The 13,269-nt window shown below is 36.7% G+C and overlaps 2 protein-coding genes across 3 annotated transcripts; both read left to right on the top strand.

Moving 5' to 3' along the window:
• The first annotated feature begins 2,762 nt into the window (after positions 1-2,762).
• Positions 2,763-6,531, top strand: si:dkey-266f7.9 (uncharacterized protein LOC100006223 homolog). Of its 2 annotated transcripts, none has more exons than XM_023265047.3 (4): positions 2,763-2,917; positions 3,683-3,763; positions 4,455-5,025; positions 5,986-6,531. In XM_023265047.3, exons 2-4 carry the CDS (start codon positions 3,699-3,701, stop codon positions 6,367-6,369), a joined length of 1,020 nt encoding a protein of 339 aa, XP_023120815.2. In that variant the 5' UTR covers positions 2,763-2,917; positions 3,683-3,698; the 3' UTR covers positions 6,370-6,531. The 2 variants fall into 2 exon arrangements, with proteins under 2 accessions (XP_023120815.2, XP_035801749.2); XM_035945856.2 differs by having other exon boundaries at positions 2,910-2,953.
• Positions 6,532-8,194: 1,663 nt separating this feature from the next.
• On the top strand, positions 8,195-12,360 carry LOC118469944 (transmembrane protein 272-like). The gene is made up of 5 exons (XM_035945858.2): positions 8,195-8,560; positions 8,641-8,683; positions 8,783-8,833; positions 8,943-9,134; positions 11,583-12,360. Exons 2-5 carry the CDS (start codon positions 8,641-8,643, stop codon positions 11,837-11,839), a joined length of 543 nt encoding a protein of 180 aa, XP_035801751.1. The 5' UTR covers positions 8,195-8,560; the 3' UTR covers positions 11,840-12,360.
• Positions 12,361-13,269: the final 909 nt, after the last annotated feature.

Raw genomic sequence — 13,269 nt, forward strand, 5'->3', positions numbered from 1 at the left:
TCAAAGAGATTACCTTTGATGGGATGCATTTCTTAGGAATAAAGAACAGGTTTTTCTGGAGAGAGTGTTTCTGTTTGTGTTATGTGTGCTGTGTTATACAAAGACAAAATCCTTCCCACTTTGTCACTTCAGACCTCTGCTCTTAATAGAAGACTGAATTATAACAAGAAGCTCTTTAATTGAGCAAGATTCTTTTTTTCATGATTCTGGTACCATGAAAAATATCCAATGCTTGATTTAGTTGCAATTTTTTTGGCAGAAAAATGCTGAAATGCCCAAAATCCAACCATATAACACTAAAATAATGATGAAACGCTCATTTAGAGTGTATTTTAAGAGCACAATTGAATGAAAACATGGTTTTTATGTATGATTTGCTGCATGATTGGATGACGTTTATTATTTAACAGCTGACAGCACTGACATTTATTTTATTTTCCATCAAACTGCAGGACTTTCTTCCTGTTGGTCCACTTCTTCCTGGAACTACATCCGAATGTCTTCCACCATCATGGTTAATTTCTCCTCTCAGCCTTGGTAACAGCTCTGTTGGCTATGGCTGTAGAAAGACAAGGCAAGGTACATTCTGTTGCTGTTTCTTTTTAACATTTCTTTTAGACGTCTGTATGTTGTGAGCTTGTGTCTTAAGTGTGTTTTGATATGTGTTGCATTTTACTGTTGAAGCCTTGTTGAAGGACAATTTCTGTCACCGTTTGGGGTAGACAAAAAATGTATCTATCTAATCACACAATACAGTATGTTTTATACACAAAACTATTTTAAGGGCCTCACTTCACTTACAATTGCAAAGATGAGCTGGAGAAAAAAAATCATCTTACTCTCTCTTTCTTAAGTACATGGGAAACCCAAAATTGGACATTCTTTCCAATATGTTGCTATGAAATCAGTCTTGGTTGTTAATGCTAATACTGTGATGTCTTCATCAACTTAGGAGTCTCTGATATTCAATTTGAACACCTTCTGTTAGCACAGAATTATTATCTTCAGAATAAAAAAACAAGAATTTCCACAGAGATTTTACACCAGCATATAAAACAGTATGCACTTTTAAAGATTACATTGCAGAAGAGTACTGAAAACTAGCTGTATCTCCATCAAAATACATCAGTAATATGCTATTTCCACATGAATTCTTCCTTAGTGATACCCCGAAATGTGGTAACTTACAAGGATAATTTCTTTATAGAGTAACAGATGTCTTAAATACATTTGACTTGCTATTGAGAACTTTTGTATTTGAGTTTTTGAATCTGATTTCTTCTTCTACCACTTTTCATAACAATTAAACCTGCAAACTGCAATAGCTGTAAATGGCTCTTCTTAGCTTAGCTTCTTAGAGCCAGATTACAATAACCATGTCTCAGTCATTTGAGATACTACTGGGTCGTTTGGACCCTCTCTAACAGCTACTATTGTAATGTCCCTTGTAGTTTTGGATCTTGTTTGCTTTTACCTTTTGTGAATGATCTGCCTACTGACTTATTTTATGTAATAATGTATTTTCACAACAATAATTATGTTCAAACAATAACTAAAATGTTTTAATTCAACTTATTGTACAGTTAATGCCTTCACTTACACCACGCAGTGTTTGTTGGAGAAGCAGATTCTTCCATTAGTTTGTTATATTTATGAATAGAGTGAATGGTTTTCAATGGTGTCTGTGTTCATTAGTGAAGCTCCAGAAAAGCAGTATCACTACATGGGTTTCACCTGGCCTGAATATTTACTAAACACTGCAGGAATTTCTATTTTACACGCTCTGGGTATACAATCTGTATTACCAGCTAACCAAATATTATCCAACAGGTCAAGGACAAGGCTGTTGTGTAATATTTGACTCGCTGTGTAGTGATAGGAGACAAAGCGGGAAAACATCTGCAGATTTTTCCAAGTGTTATACGCACATGCACACTGTCCCTGAACGCTTCCAGCTCAGGACTCGACACTGCCTCACCCTGCATCCTCTGAAAGGAGGAAGCTGCACTGAGAAATATTCTGTGGTATGTTTGTGTGTGAATTAAAATTTTGACAGTGTGCCTGTAACTTCAGTTCTACCAATAATTGAATAGAATAATTTAAAACATGACAGCTGCTACTTAAACAAGTGAGATTTGTTTTATATCATCCTTCAGTTTGTCCATACAACACCCAAAAATGAACTTAGTTTGATCTAATAAATCCTTCATATTTTCTGCTCTAAGGTTCTGCAGAAGGTTAATATACCATGATTTCATAGTTTGATACAACAAAGTAATACAAATATAGAAACCATTCAAGGATTCAAAAGTGATGTCTTACAACTTAGAAGTTTCGCATCTGTATCATAATGGATTGTCAAACATTTAATGCACTGTGAGGAGTTGTTTTTGGGGGGAGTGAATGCTTTTGATAGGCACTGTAAAGTTAACTTTTTTGGAACGATAAGAATTTCTGTGTGAAAACACTCAGCTGTAGTTGATGTGTGCCAGAAATTAATGTTGCGATTGCTTATGTGAGTGACGATAAAGTCATTCTGCAGATCTTACTTGACTTTTACCTTCTAATCACTGTCTAAAATTTGTTTTTAAATAGGTATTAAAGAGGATATCATGAATGTAGACTTGAAAAGAACCTTTCATACAGGATTTTTGGTCTATTTTGGATTTTTTTGCTGAATTTCAGTAACTGATGGACGTGATCGGAGGCAAATACCCCGCTCACCCCCACCCTCATCATACCCCCCCTCCCTGCGGCGTAGAGCCCAGCTGCTGCTCTATAGTATTTCCCACAATAACATCCCAGGTGGACACACTGACCGGTGTCATTTTGTCTCTGACACCTCCACTCCTCTCTTTCTGTCGGTCGTCCCCCCGGCACCCGGACAGGACTGAGGACCAGCACCCTCTGGTTTCAGGTATGAAGTGGAGCGAACAGAGCGGCACATCAGCAGGTTTGACACAGCAGCAGTGGACGGATTGGTTCGGTTTTGGGATTAGAAGGGTTTAAGCCAGCCATTGAATTGGCCCGTAGGGGTGAGCTGAGGTCAACCTCAGGCCAGACCCAAATCAAATAGTTTTCACTTTAGTTTTTATATTTGCTGACATACTTTCATGAAGGGAGTGTGCTTTTCCTTTTTAGCAGCGTGCAGGCGAACTGTACTTGTGCTGAGACTTTATTTAGTTTCTGATTCCTCTCGTTTTTAAGTATTTATCAACCAACACTGAATAAATACTGATTTTAAAATTTTGTATACACTTTCTTTGTAATAAACGCACATTTTAGATAGTAGCTTTAATTCAGCATCCAGAGTACAGGAGAACTATGACGGCAGCACAATAGACTTAATAAATAGAAAAGTCTAATTTGTATTAGCAATGCCTGTTTTTACAGTAAAAATTTTTTTTCAAAAAAATCAGTTGAATGTGATGGGAAAAAATGATTTTGCCTCATTTAAGTAATCAAAGTTATCAACAAGTCACAACAGATATTTGACAGACTAATCTCACCACTTATTGGCAGTTAATTGATAGATCTCTTGTCTTTTGTTACACTGCTTATATAATGTATCATCTCATTGGCCAATTCCTTTTCAGTACATTAAAATAAATATTGACTCTTTTAATATATTGTGTTTACACTTTATTTTTGTTCTTCTTGTCTCTAAATCCTCTGTTTTCAGGGCTGGGAAGTCAGACATGAGGATCAGAGAAGGTCCAGTAAAAATGTACAAATTGTTAGCAGAGCTGACGGTCCTGCTGGGGTGAGTGTGTTGAAAACATGCCACATATTGACAACACTTAATTTAGCACACTGAGTGCCAGTGCATTAATGTACTGTACACAGAGTTGAGATCAATGAGTACACGGTATGAACCAGAGAATAACATTAATCAGAGTCAACCGCCATAAGTTTTAATAACTATCTGTAAAATACATTTTAAAGGTAATAAATGTAAATATCCAGATATTTCTACAAACATCTCGGCACAAGACAGTGCAGATGTACAAAAGTTAAACAAAAACTAAAGTTCTCTGTACTTACAATGCATTCCTGTATTTGTTTGTATTGTCTCGCTTTGCATTTTTTTCTAAGTGCAGTGCATGTGTGATCATGTTAGTGAAAATGTTTTCCTAGTTTCTATTTGCTCATGTTTTCATACATCACAGTGCAATTGAGCTCTCAGAGCCATCACACAAATCAGGTCTGGAATCTATAATTACATTTTTTTTCATATTATTAGCAGTGGTAGTTTATTATTTTTATTCTTGTGCAAGGATTTTTCACAGACTGTTTCTTCTTTATTTGGATAAACCTAGAAAAATGAATGTATTTCTGTCACCACTGACAACTGTTACATTCTCAAAGTGCTGTACTCTCTCTGAGAAAAGAAAAAACATATATGAAAACCTGGTATGTTTTTAAACCACATCTTAAATCTGTCTGGTTTTAAGAGTTGTAGGTTTGACCTATGGTGCAGTTCAGAGACCTGATTATGACGACACGCCAAACCCAGAGTTCCTCAACCCATCCTGGATGGCCAGCATCCCTGATGACCAGCCGCTGTCTGAGGTCACCATGCCTGGGACCCACAACACCATGGCCGTGTTTGGAGGCGTGTATGCCGAGTGCCAGACCTGGAGCCTGGCCTCCCAGCTCCGTGCCGGGGTTCGCTTCCTAGACATCCGTGTGCGTCACGTCAGGGGGAACCTCACCATCCACCACGGGGTGTCCTACCAGCGGGCACACTTTGGGCATGTCCTGGAGGGTGTGGTCGATTTCCTTCAAGAGTACCCGAGTGAGACGGTGCTGATGCGTTTGAGGGAGGAGTTCAGCGAGACGGGTGACATCTACGGTGCCGTGGTCGACTACATCCACCGCTACGCTCACTGGGACCTGCTGTGGCACAGTCGACTTGTGCCGACCATGGGGGAGGCCCGAGGCAAACTTATCATCATGCAAGAGTTTTCTGGGCCAGACCTGGGGATGCGCTATGGTTCAATGGACATAGCTGACGACTGGAAGGTACGGAAAGTCAAACACAAGCACACCAACAGGCAAACAGTATTACAGTCACATCTGTAAAGACAGCCGTTGTCGGTTCAATCGTTCTGTTCTCCTTAAATGTCCAAGTACATAACAACCAACCACCAAACATATAATACATTAATTTCAGTTTAAGTCAAGCCTGCCTCTTAGTATCATATGTGTAATATAACCTGTGTAGAATTTTATATTCTCATCACAATATTATAGCCAAGAATAGTGAATGTGTTTTTACTCTAACTGATGATGTATTATTTTCAATAGGTTGTCCTACTCTGTAAACCAAGTGAAAATCTGGCATCAAGGGTGCCAAGACCAACGTTAAAAAGGGGTTGAACATTATAACATTCAAAAACTGTAAACAACTGTGAAAATAAAAGCACATATTTGTAAAATAATTGCACTTTTAGCTGATTTACATACAGCAAAATGGTGTAACTTTACAGAACACACTTATAATGTGTGTTTATTTACAGGTTTGGCCTGTTTTTTATGGTCAACAAGTAAAATACCGAAGATTTTTTGTGATTTTTATAGCTGTTATCAGTAAATTTGTATCACTCTTGTATATTATTGTATCTGTTCTTGTATATTTAGTTTTTTTCTGTCTATATTATATTTTCTATATTCTTATTTTATTTCATTTTATTTTATGTTACCTTCACTTTATACCTGACCCTAATATTCTGTGTTGTCTTGTTGTTTACCCCCTTGTTGTTGAATACCCAGCTGCTGTAACAACAGAATTTCCCTCTGGGGATTAATAAAGTCTGTCTAAGTCTAAATTTACAAAACGGGGAAAATCTGTAAAATAATGAATTGTTATTTAAAAAATACAGGTAAAAGCTATTTTTTAACAGTGGATATCGGTTTGTTATTGCCCTCTAATGTAGTCTGTAGGACACCTTGTGATAACAAAGCCTTTGCTGTTTCTTGTAGGTACCGACGCTCATGCATGTGGAAAGTAAATGGCAGAGTGTCTATAATCACTTGGAGGCTGCACCTACAGGAAACAAAGCGCAGATTTTTCTCACCTTCAGCAGTGGAGCTGGTGTGTTTGCACATCCCAGAGCCGTCGCTCAGTGCATCATGCCACAGCTGTACAACTACCTGAAGGCCAAGACGGGCCAGAACCTGCGCTTTGGAATCATCTGCATGGACTTCCCTGCTGCTCCACTGATTCAAATGATCATTGACTTCCAACTAACACAGGTCAAAAAGAGAAGACAGGCCCCTATTCAAATTCCTAGCAAGGCTGGTTTTAAATATACAACTACTTCACTTAAAAAGAAAATGATCAAACATTTTACTGCTAATGTCTGAATTAGAATGGAGTTTTAGCTCAGATTTAACCTCACTAAAAAGAACATGAAACTTCTCAATGGGTCATTTACAAGACATGGAAACAAAGAAATGGTCACATAAAAATAAATCAAACGGCTGCATATGAGGTTTTGTGCAGTAATAAACTACTGTGGAAACTTCTGAAGTGTGTTCTGATTTCTGTTTTGACATGTGAATGTAAGTCACCAGTGAATAACAACGATGTACTGCTCCATCTGGGATAACGAACACCACCAACTCCTGAGCTGATACCGAGGTTTGCAAGCGTCATTGTCAGGTTTTTTTGTTTCTTTGAACATGTTAAATCCAGGACTTGATGTAAGCAGTTATGTCTCATTGTCACAGGGTGGCAGTGCTGCTGCAGAGAGGCATGGCGTCAAGTTGTGTTTACATCCTGCTGTGGCTTGTTGGTGTGAGGTGGTGGCCAGCTGTCTGGTAGGGAACAAGTAGATTCACTCTTTGCATCACAAACCCACTGCAGCTGTTCCACTATTGTTTGATCATAGGTTGCTCCTCAGCGACTGAGAGGAAATGAGCGACTCGTCTGTCAGCAACAATCACATGATAAAAGTTCAGAGGGTTTTCAGCTGGACTGCAGGTGTGTAGAATGGAGATAAGACAGAGCGAGAGGAAAATGAAATACACCTCCTGATCAATAAAATAAAAAATAAAAGCAGCATGGCTCAAAACGAGTATTACAGAGCAGCAAGTTGTGAGCAAATTGTTGGAAAAATACATATTTAATACGCACAAATGTGTATACAGGTGTAAAGTCTTGTATATGTTGATTCTATTCATTAAGCAGTTTTTTTTAAAGAGGAGACCCTAAAGAGGATTAAGTCATGGATGGATGGATGTAAATGGATGATTTGGATGGATGGATGGATGGATGGATGGATGGATGGACGGCATTACAATGGTGTCATATTACATAGATGACAATTTTGAGTTCGCTCTACTTTTAGCCAAAGTGATGCTGTTCCCTAGAGGTGCAGGACTTTATATTGCACCTTTGGGGAAATGTAGGAGCCTACAGTAAGTAAAATGTGATATACAAACATAATCAGACAAACTGCTTACGGTTTAGAGGATTCCACACAAGGATGACCTCAAATCCCCACAGGAACCCAATCTGAACCCTTAAAACTCTCACATCTGTTTAAACTCATTTGTATTCATAACCAACAACTGGGATTCTTCCTTAAGCTTTAGCCATTAACACTTGACTTCTGGATTTGGTTTTCCATTAGTGAAGACCTTTATGTACTATACTGGCACAGTCTGTTAATAAACTGTCTTACTATTAGCGGACAGAATGTGTGAGTAGAGTGCACAGAGCTGATAAGATAAGATAAGATAAAGTTCTTTATTTCTCCCCACTCCAGGGGAAATTTACATTGTTACAGCAGTTTTATTTACAATATATACAAGGGTGGCAAAATTTTTAACAGAAAAAATAAAAATAAAGTTTAAAAGTGCAAAGATGTGCAGTGCAAGAATGTCTGTGCAAATTTTATGGTTTGGGGTGGTAATGATATAGTCCAGTTTATGTTAACATCAGCCAGTGATGCTGATGTTGTAAAGTCTTATAGCAGATGGAATGAAGGACCTGCGATAGCGCTCTTTCTTGCAGGGTGGATGTCTCAGTCTGCTGCTGAAGGAGCTGCTTAAAGACCCCACAGTGTCATGCAGTGGGTGAGAGGGATTGTCCATGATGGATGTGAGCTTTGACAACATCCTCCTCTCACCCACCTCCTCTATGGAGGAGTGATAATGCAGTTATTTCCTGTATGTAATTACAAGTGCATCACTTAGTTTGTCATGTGCTGGATGACATTGTTTAAGTTCTGCTCCATATTAAGACGTATTGATCACATCTCAGGAGTTGCAAAATTCTACATTATAGCAAAATGTGGGCTACAAGTGAAACTGAAGGATGCCATGCAGCTAGTTTGTGGCTTAAACCATAGTTGGCCTGTCATTTTCTTATATCAGATAACACTAACTTACCGTATCATTATTTCCTCTTAGTTAAACACAGTGTTGCAAAATAGTTGCTGAAACGTTTGTAACCATGTGTCATAACATCCTGATACAACAGCAGAGGATGTTAACGAAGCCGTCACTTTAACACCAACTCGAAGAAGTAAAAGATTTCACAGCTGGAAAGGTACAGTCGATCACTTTTGCTGCATCTTCTCCTCTTGTTGATGTCTGTGTATAACTTTGATTATTAACTCGTCTCTACAGATGGAATCCAAGCCTCGGGGTCCTGTGCTGATTTCAACAGTTGGTTAGACTCTCCGTCACTTTCTCGACTTGCTTTCACATTATTCTGCCTATTTTAGCGTCAAACCAATATTTCACCCTGTGCCTCTTTGTTTTTTTATAGTTGTGGTGAATGTTATTTGGTGGATGGTGATGATAGCAGCCATTGGACTTGGTGGGTTTACTCTTCTACAACAACATCACTTTTCTGTTGCATGTTTTGTGAACACGGCATTCAGTATGTTTTGGATTCTATCTTGCGTGGCTGTTCTGCTGCATCACAGGCGCCACTCATCTGGGCCGCTGTAATGTGCAGCCCAACATCCCCATTTACCTGATAGTGCTGGGAGCAACCAGCATCCTGTCTCTGTCTGTGACCTACAGCAGAGGAAACTACCAGGACGGAGCCGGCTGCATCCTCACCTCGGCCTGCATGACCTTCCTGCACCTCTTCACTTTTGTCTGGTTCATAGCAGGTAGGAGAAGAATAAATGGCACTACGCTCCGTGTTTTTGAATAAAATCAAGCAGTGACGGAAAGTATATTTATTCAAATACTCAACATGTTGCTCACACAGTAAAAATTAATTATTTAAAATTTTTTAGTGTAAGTAGATTTTGCACAAATATTTGCATGCTTTTGCTTACATCTTGCAGTTAGGTAGTATTTTAATATTAAAATATTGCTGTTTTTACTTAGTATTTCAATATTTTCTCCCCCAGTTAAATCAACGTTGCTTTTAATATCTGGTGTGATTTTTTGTTCGTGTTTAGGCCAGTATTTATATTTTTTCTTTTTTCTTGATTTTAGCTTCTTTTCCCCTGGTCATTTTATGTATGTGTGTGTATATATATATATATATATATATATATATATATATATATATAGAGAGAGAGAGAGAGAGAGAGAGAGAGAGAGAGAGAGATGGATGGATGGATGGATAAATTTGTAATAACAATTACAATGCTTAGTTAACAGCATCTGAAAAATTAGTTTTTGAATTACCCTCTGAAACTCAAAACCTTGCAGCAGGTTTAAAAGTCTTGTTGCCCTTAAAAAAAAGAAATTAAATAATTTATTCAAGCATGAAACTGTAAAAAACAAAAAAGAATTGTCGACTTTCAACTTTTTTATGTGTGATGGGCTGTTCCTTTGGAAAATTACATAAATTTAAGCTTAAAATCATGATTTTTCATCAAAATTGCTTCATTCTACATGTCTCTTTTTTAAAAAAAAATAACTGGACCCTGTTTAAAAACACAATATTGAACTCGGCTGAACTAGAAGACAACATACAAATGAATTTACTAATGTTAATAGTAAATTATCTGTAATATGTAGAGCCACTGTTTTTTTGGTTGTTAACAGCTGTGGGCAAAATGTTGGACATGCTGATAACAGGTTTCTCAATTTTTGTAACATAAATAATAAACTTTCAATTTTGCAGTGAAAAATGTGCCTACAATGAGTAAAAATGTGACAGAAGCTCAACAACTAGCAGACTTTACAAGAGGTTCAGAGGGTTAAGCACCTGGAATACAGACATCCTAAAAATTTTGTTGTGCTACAATCATTGATTGGATTCTGAGGCTATTAACTTTATTTATTTGCCATGAGAAAATGTTTGCATTTTCTTTTATATACTTTGTACTTGTCTCATTGGTTTGAAGTGGGTGTTGCTCATTTAAGAAAAAAATTATATCACTTCATCCCACGCAACCAATCAGAATTCATCAGATGGGTTGATTTATCAGCGTTAATCAAATCTGACAACGTCAGATGCGGTGAAAACAGCAGACTGAAATCAAATAGCTGTTCTAACACTGGTAGAAAAATAAAAATTAAAGTTTGATCCACATTAGTTGGATCAATATATATTTGCAGGACTTTTATTATTTTTCATTATTATTATTTATTATTTTTTTATTATATTTTTTGCTGTTTTCAGGTCTAAAATTAACATGGCTGCCTAGAACCAAACACCACATGGCATTTTTACACAAAGATTCTTCTAAATATTATAAATACAATTGAGTTAAACTGAAATTTAAAGTTATTTATAAGGATATTGTAGTAAACCTGTTGACTACTTTATATTAAATAACTCAGAAATCCTTGGAGTCTGGCCAGTCTTTTCTTCAGGAGGAAATGACATCATGTGGAGCAGGTCATGTGATCTAGAATCAACACACTTCCTTGAAAGTAATTTCTAGGACACAGATATGTTATTTTCCATATAGAATTTGATATATTGCCAAAAAAGAAATATCTGTCATGCTTATCTCAACTTAATAAAAAGAACACAATCAAAACTATTTCTGAATCAGCTCATTTCATTATTGTTTAGCTAATTAGAAGGTGGTTGGTAGTTGACATTTTAGTGATATCCAGTCATTATTTCCATAATAAATAATCATGTAATTTATAAAGACATGATCACTGTTGGAGCCATTTCAATCAGTAACCAGTAAGTGGTGCTGTGATCTAGTTACCTGTGTATTTAAAGGCCACACTAATTGCCGCAGGTGTGGCGCAAACAGGAGGTAAATTGTTTTTGACCGTGAAGGACTGTGGGAAAGACTTTGCTCTTTGTTCATTTATGATGAACTCCAGAAGGTAAGTAAATTGATGATATATCCGTTCATAATTGTGAGTTTGGACAATTACTGTTTTGAATATAGATTCTATTATTTTTGAGCCATGACGGAGTACAAGAGCACGTCAGAGCAGTCAGAAGCCACACAAAAATTATTCAAGATATATCCCATGGAATTAAAAAGTCCCTCAATTATATATTGATCCAGTCATAGTGAAAAACTGACTGAATCTATATTTAGGGCTCTAAAGTTCAGTGTGTAGTTTCAGCTCTAAACTGAATTGTTACATTATTTTCTAAGACTGGTCTGTGTGTGTTCTCCCTGTAGGTACCAGCTGGGTTTATTCTGTGTATCCTCCAGACTACTCTCCTGGAACAGATCGCTACTGCCACCAGATCACCTACCAGTTTGCCTTCATCGTCACTACGATCCTGTGGGTCACTACGACTCTCATGTTCATCTGCGGTTGTTGCTTCGCTCTGGTGATCTGCTGTAAGACGATAGGTGCAAGACGCTACTTTGCCCGCAGTAGTTTCTACGGTGCCACAAGTGATGTCAACGAACCCACTGCTGGTGATGTGTGATTTCTATCCTGCTTCATGGTTTTTTTTTTACATGTTTAAGGATTTTATGTGGAAGCTGGAGTGAAACTTTCAGAGGAATATGATGCAGATTCTGCACCAAAGGTTACTTTTTATTACTTCTCATATATATTGAAGTCATACACAAAGTATAAAAGTGCAGTTTTAACCCTCGTGTTGTCCTGCGGGTCAAATTGAAAGCTTGAAAATGTGGGGGGAAAAAAATATTTTCAGAGTGAAACTTCTGATGTCCACATTTTCAACATTTTTGGCAAATTTTTGAACATTTTTTGGTGGAAAAAAGAAATGTTAAAAAAAATTGCCTTGAAGAACATTCAGAAAAAAATTAACCAAAATCCAACAAATTTCGCTGGATTTTGGTTGATTTTCTTGTGAATGTTCTTAAAGAAAATATTAGAAGTTTTACTGATATATATATGTAATCATTTTAGATATTTTAAGTTTTTTTGGAAGATTTTTACTCATTTTTTGAAAATATTTACAAGAATTTTCTTCCAAAAGTGGGAGGGATCTTTTTTTTTTTTTTTTTTTTTTTTTTTTTAAATAAAACTTTTAAGGGAAACTTTTAAAGAATTATTGGAATTTCCTTCCTGAAGGTTTTGCACATTTTTAGAAATTTGGGGAATTTTTTGCAGAATTTTTATTTTTTTTTTTTTTTTTTCAGACAAGGAAACAATATTTTTTGGTGCCTGTAAATAAAGACAACAGGAGGGTTAAACAGCAAATCTTAAATCAGCTTCTAGATTTTTTTTATGCAATCCTCCTGTAAATGCTTGGTACTTGGTAACTTACGTCTCTTAAAACTTGTTGAGTGTTTTTGCAGCAGTTAAATAAGTTTATTTTATGTTAAAGCAACACATGAATCCAACCTTAGTTGTTCTTTGCAGGTCAAAATAGCCAATTCTAAGAGCTGCTAAAACCATCATTTCCCTCAGATCACATGCTTTGAGCTGACACAATAATAAAACTGTCACCATTTTTAGCCAAATAAAATGACATTCCAGTGACAACCTAATATTTGTTTAGCACTGAGATAGGTAATAAATTGTTACTGGTATTCGGTTTTTACTCAACTCTTCCACATGCCTACTTGACCCAGGCAGTGAGGGGGAGACTAAATTTCATCGAATAAATCTCATGTGCTTTGCAAAATTTCACATCTGTAAATGTAAGGTGTTTTTAAAGTAATTTCTTAAAAGATACCTTAATCTGGGAGTCTTTGAAAGGACATTTTTTAAACAATGTTTGCCTTTTCTAACACTGTATTGGATTTTATTCACCGTGTGTTTTTATCTTTAACATTTAAATGTTTTTTATGACACGTCTTTTTAATTTGCTGCCAGGTGAAGCACTTGGTAACTTAGATTTATAAATGCTCTATAAATAAAGATTAGTATTGTGCTTTTTATGGA

This window comes from Amphiprion ocellaris, chromosome 15 (assembly GCF_022539595.1).
Source record: "Amphiprion ocellaris isolate individual 3 ecotype Okinawa chromosome 15, ASM2253959v1, whole genome shotgun sequence".
NCBI classification, from domain to species: domain Eukaryota; kingdom Metazoa; phylum Chordata; class Actinopteri; family Pomacentridae; genus Amphiprion; species Amphiprion ocellaris.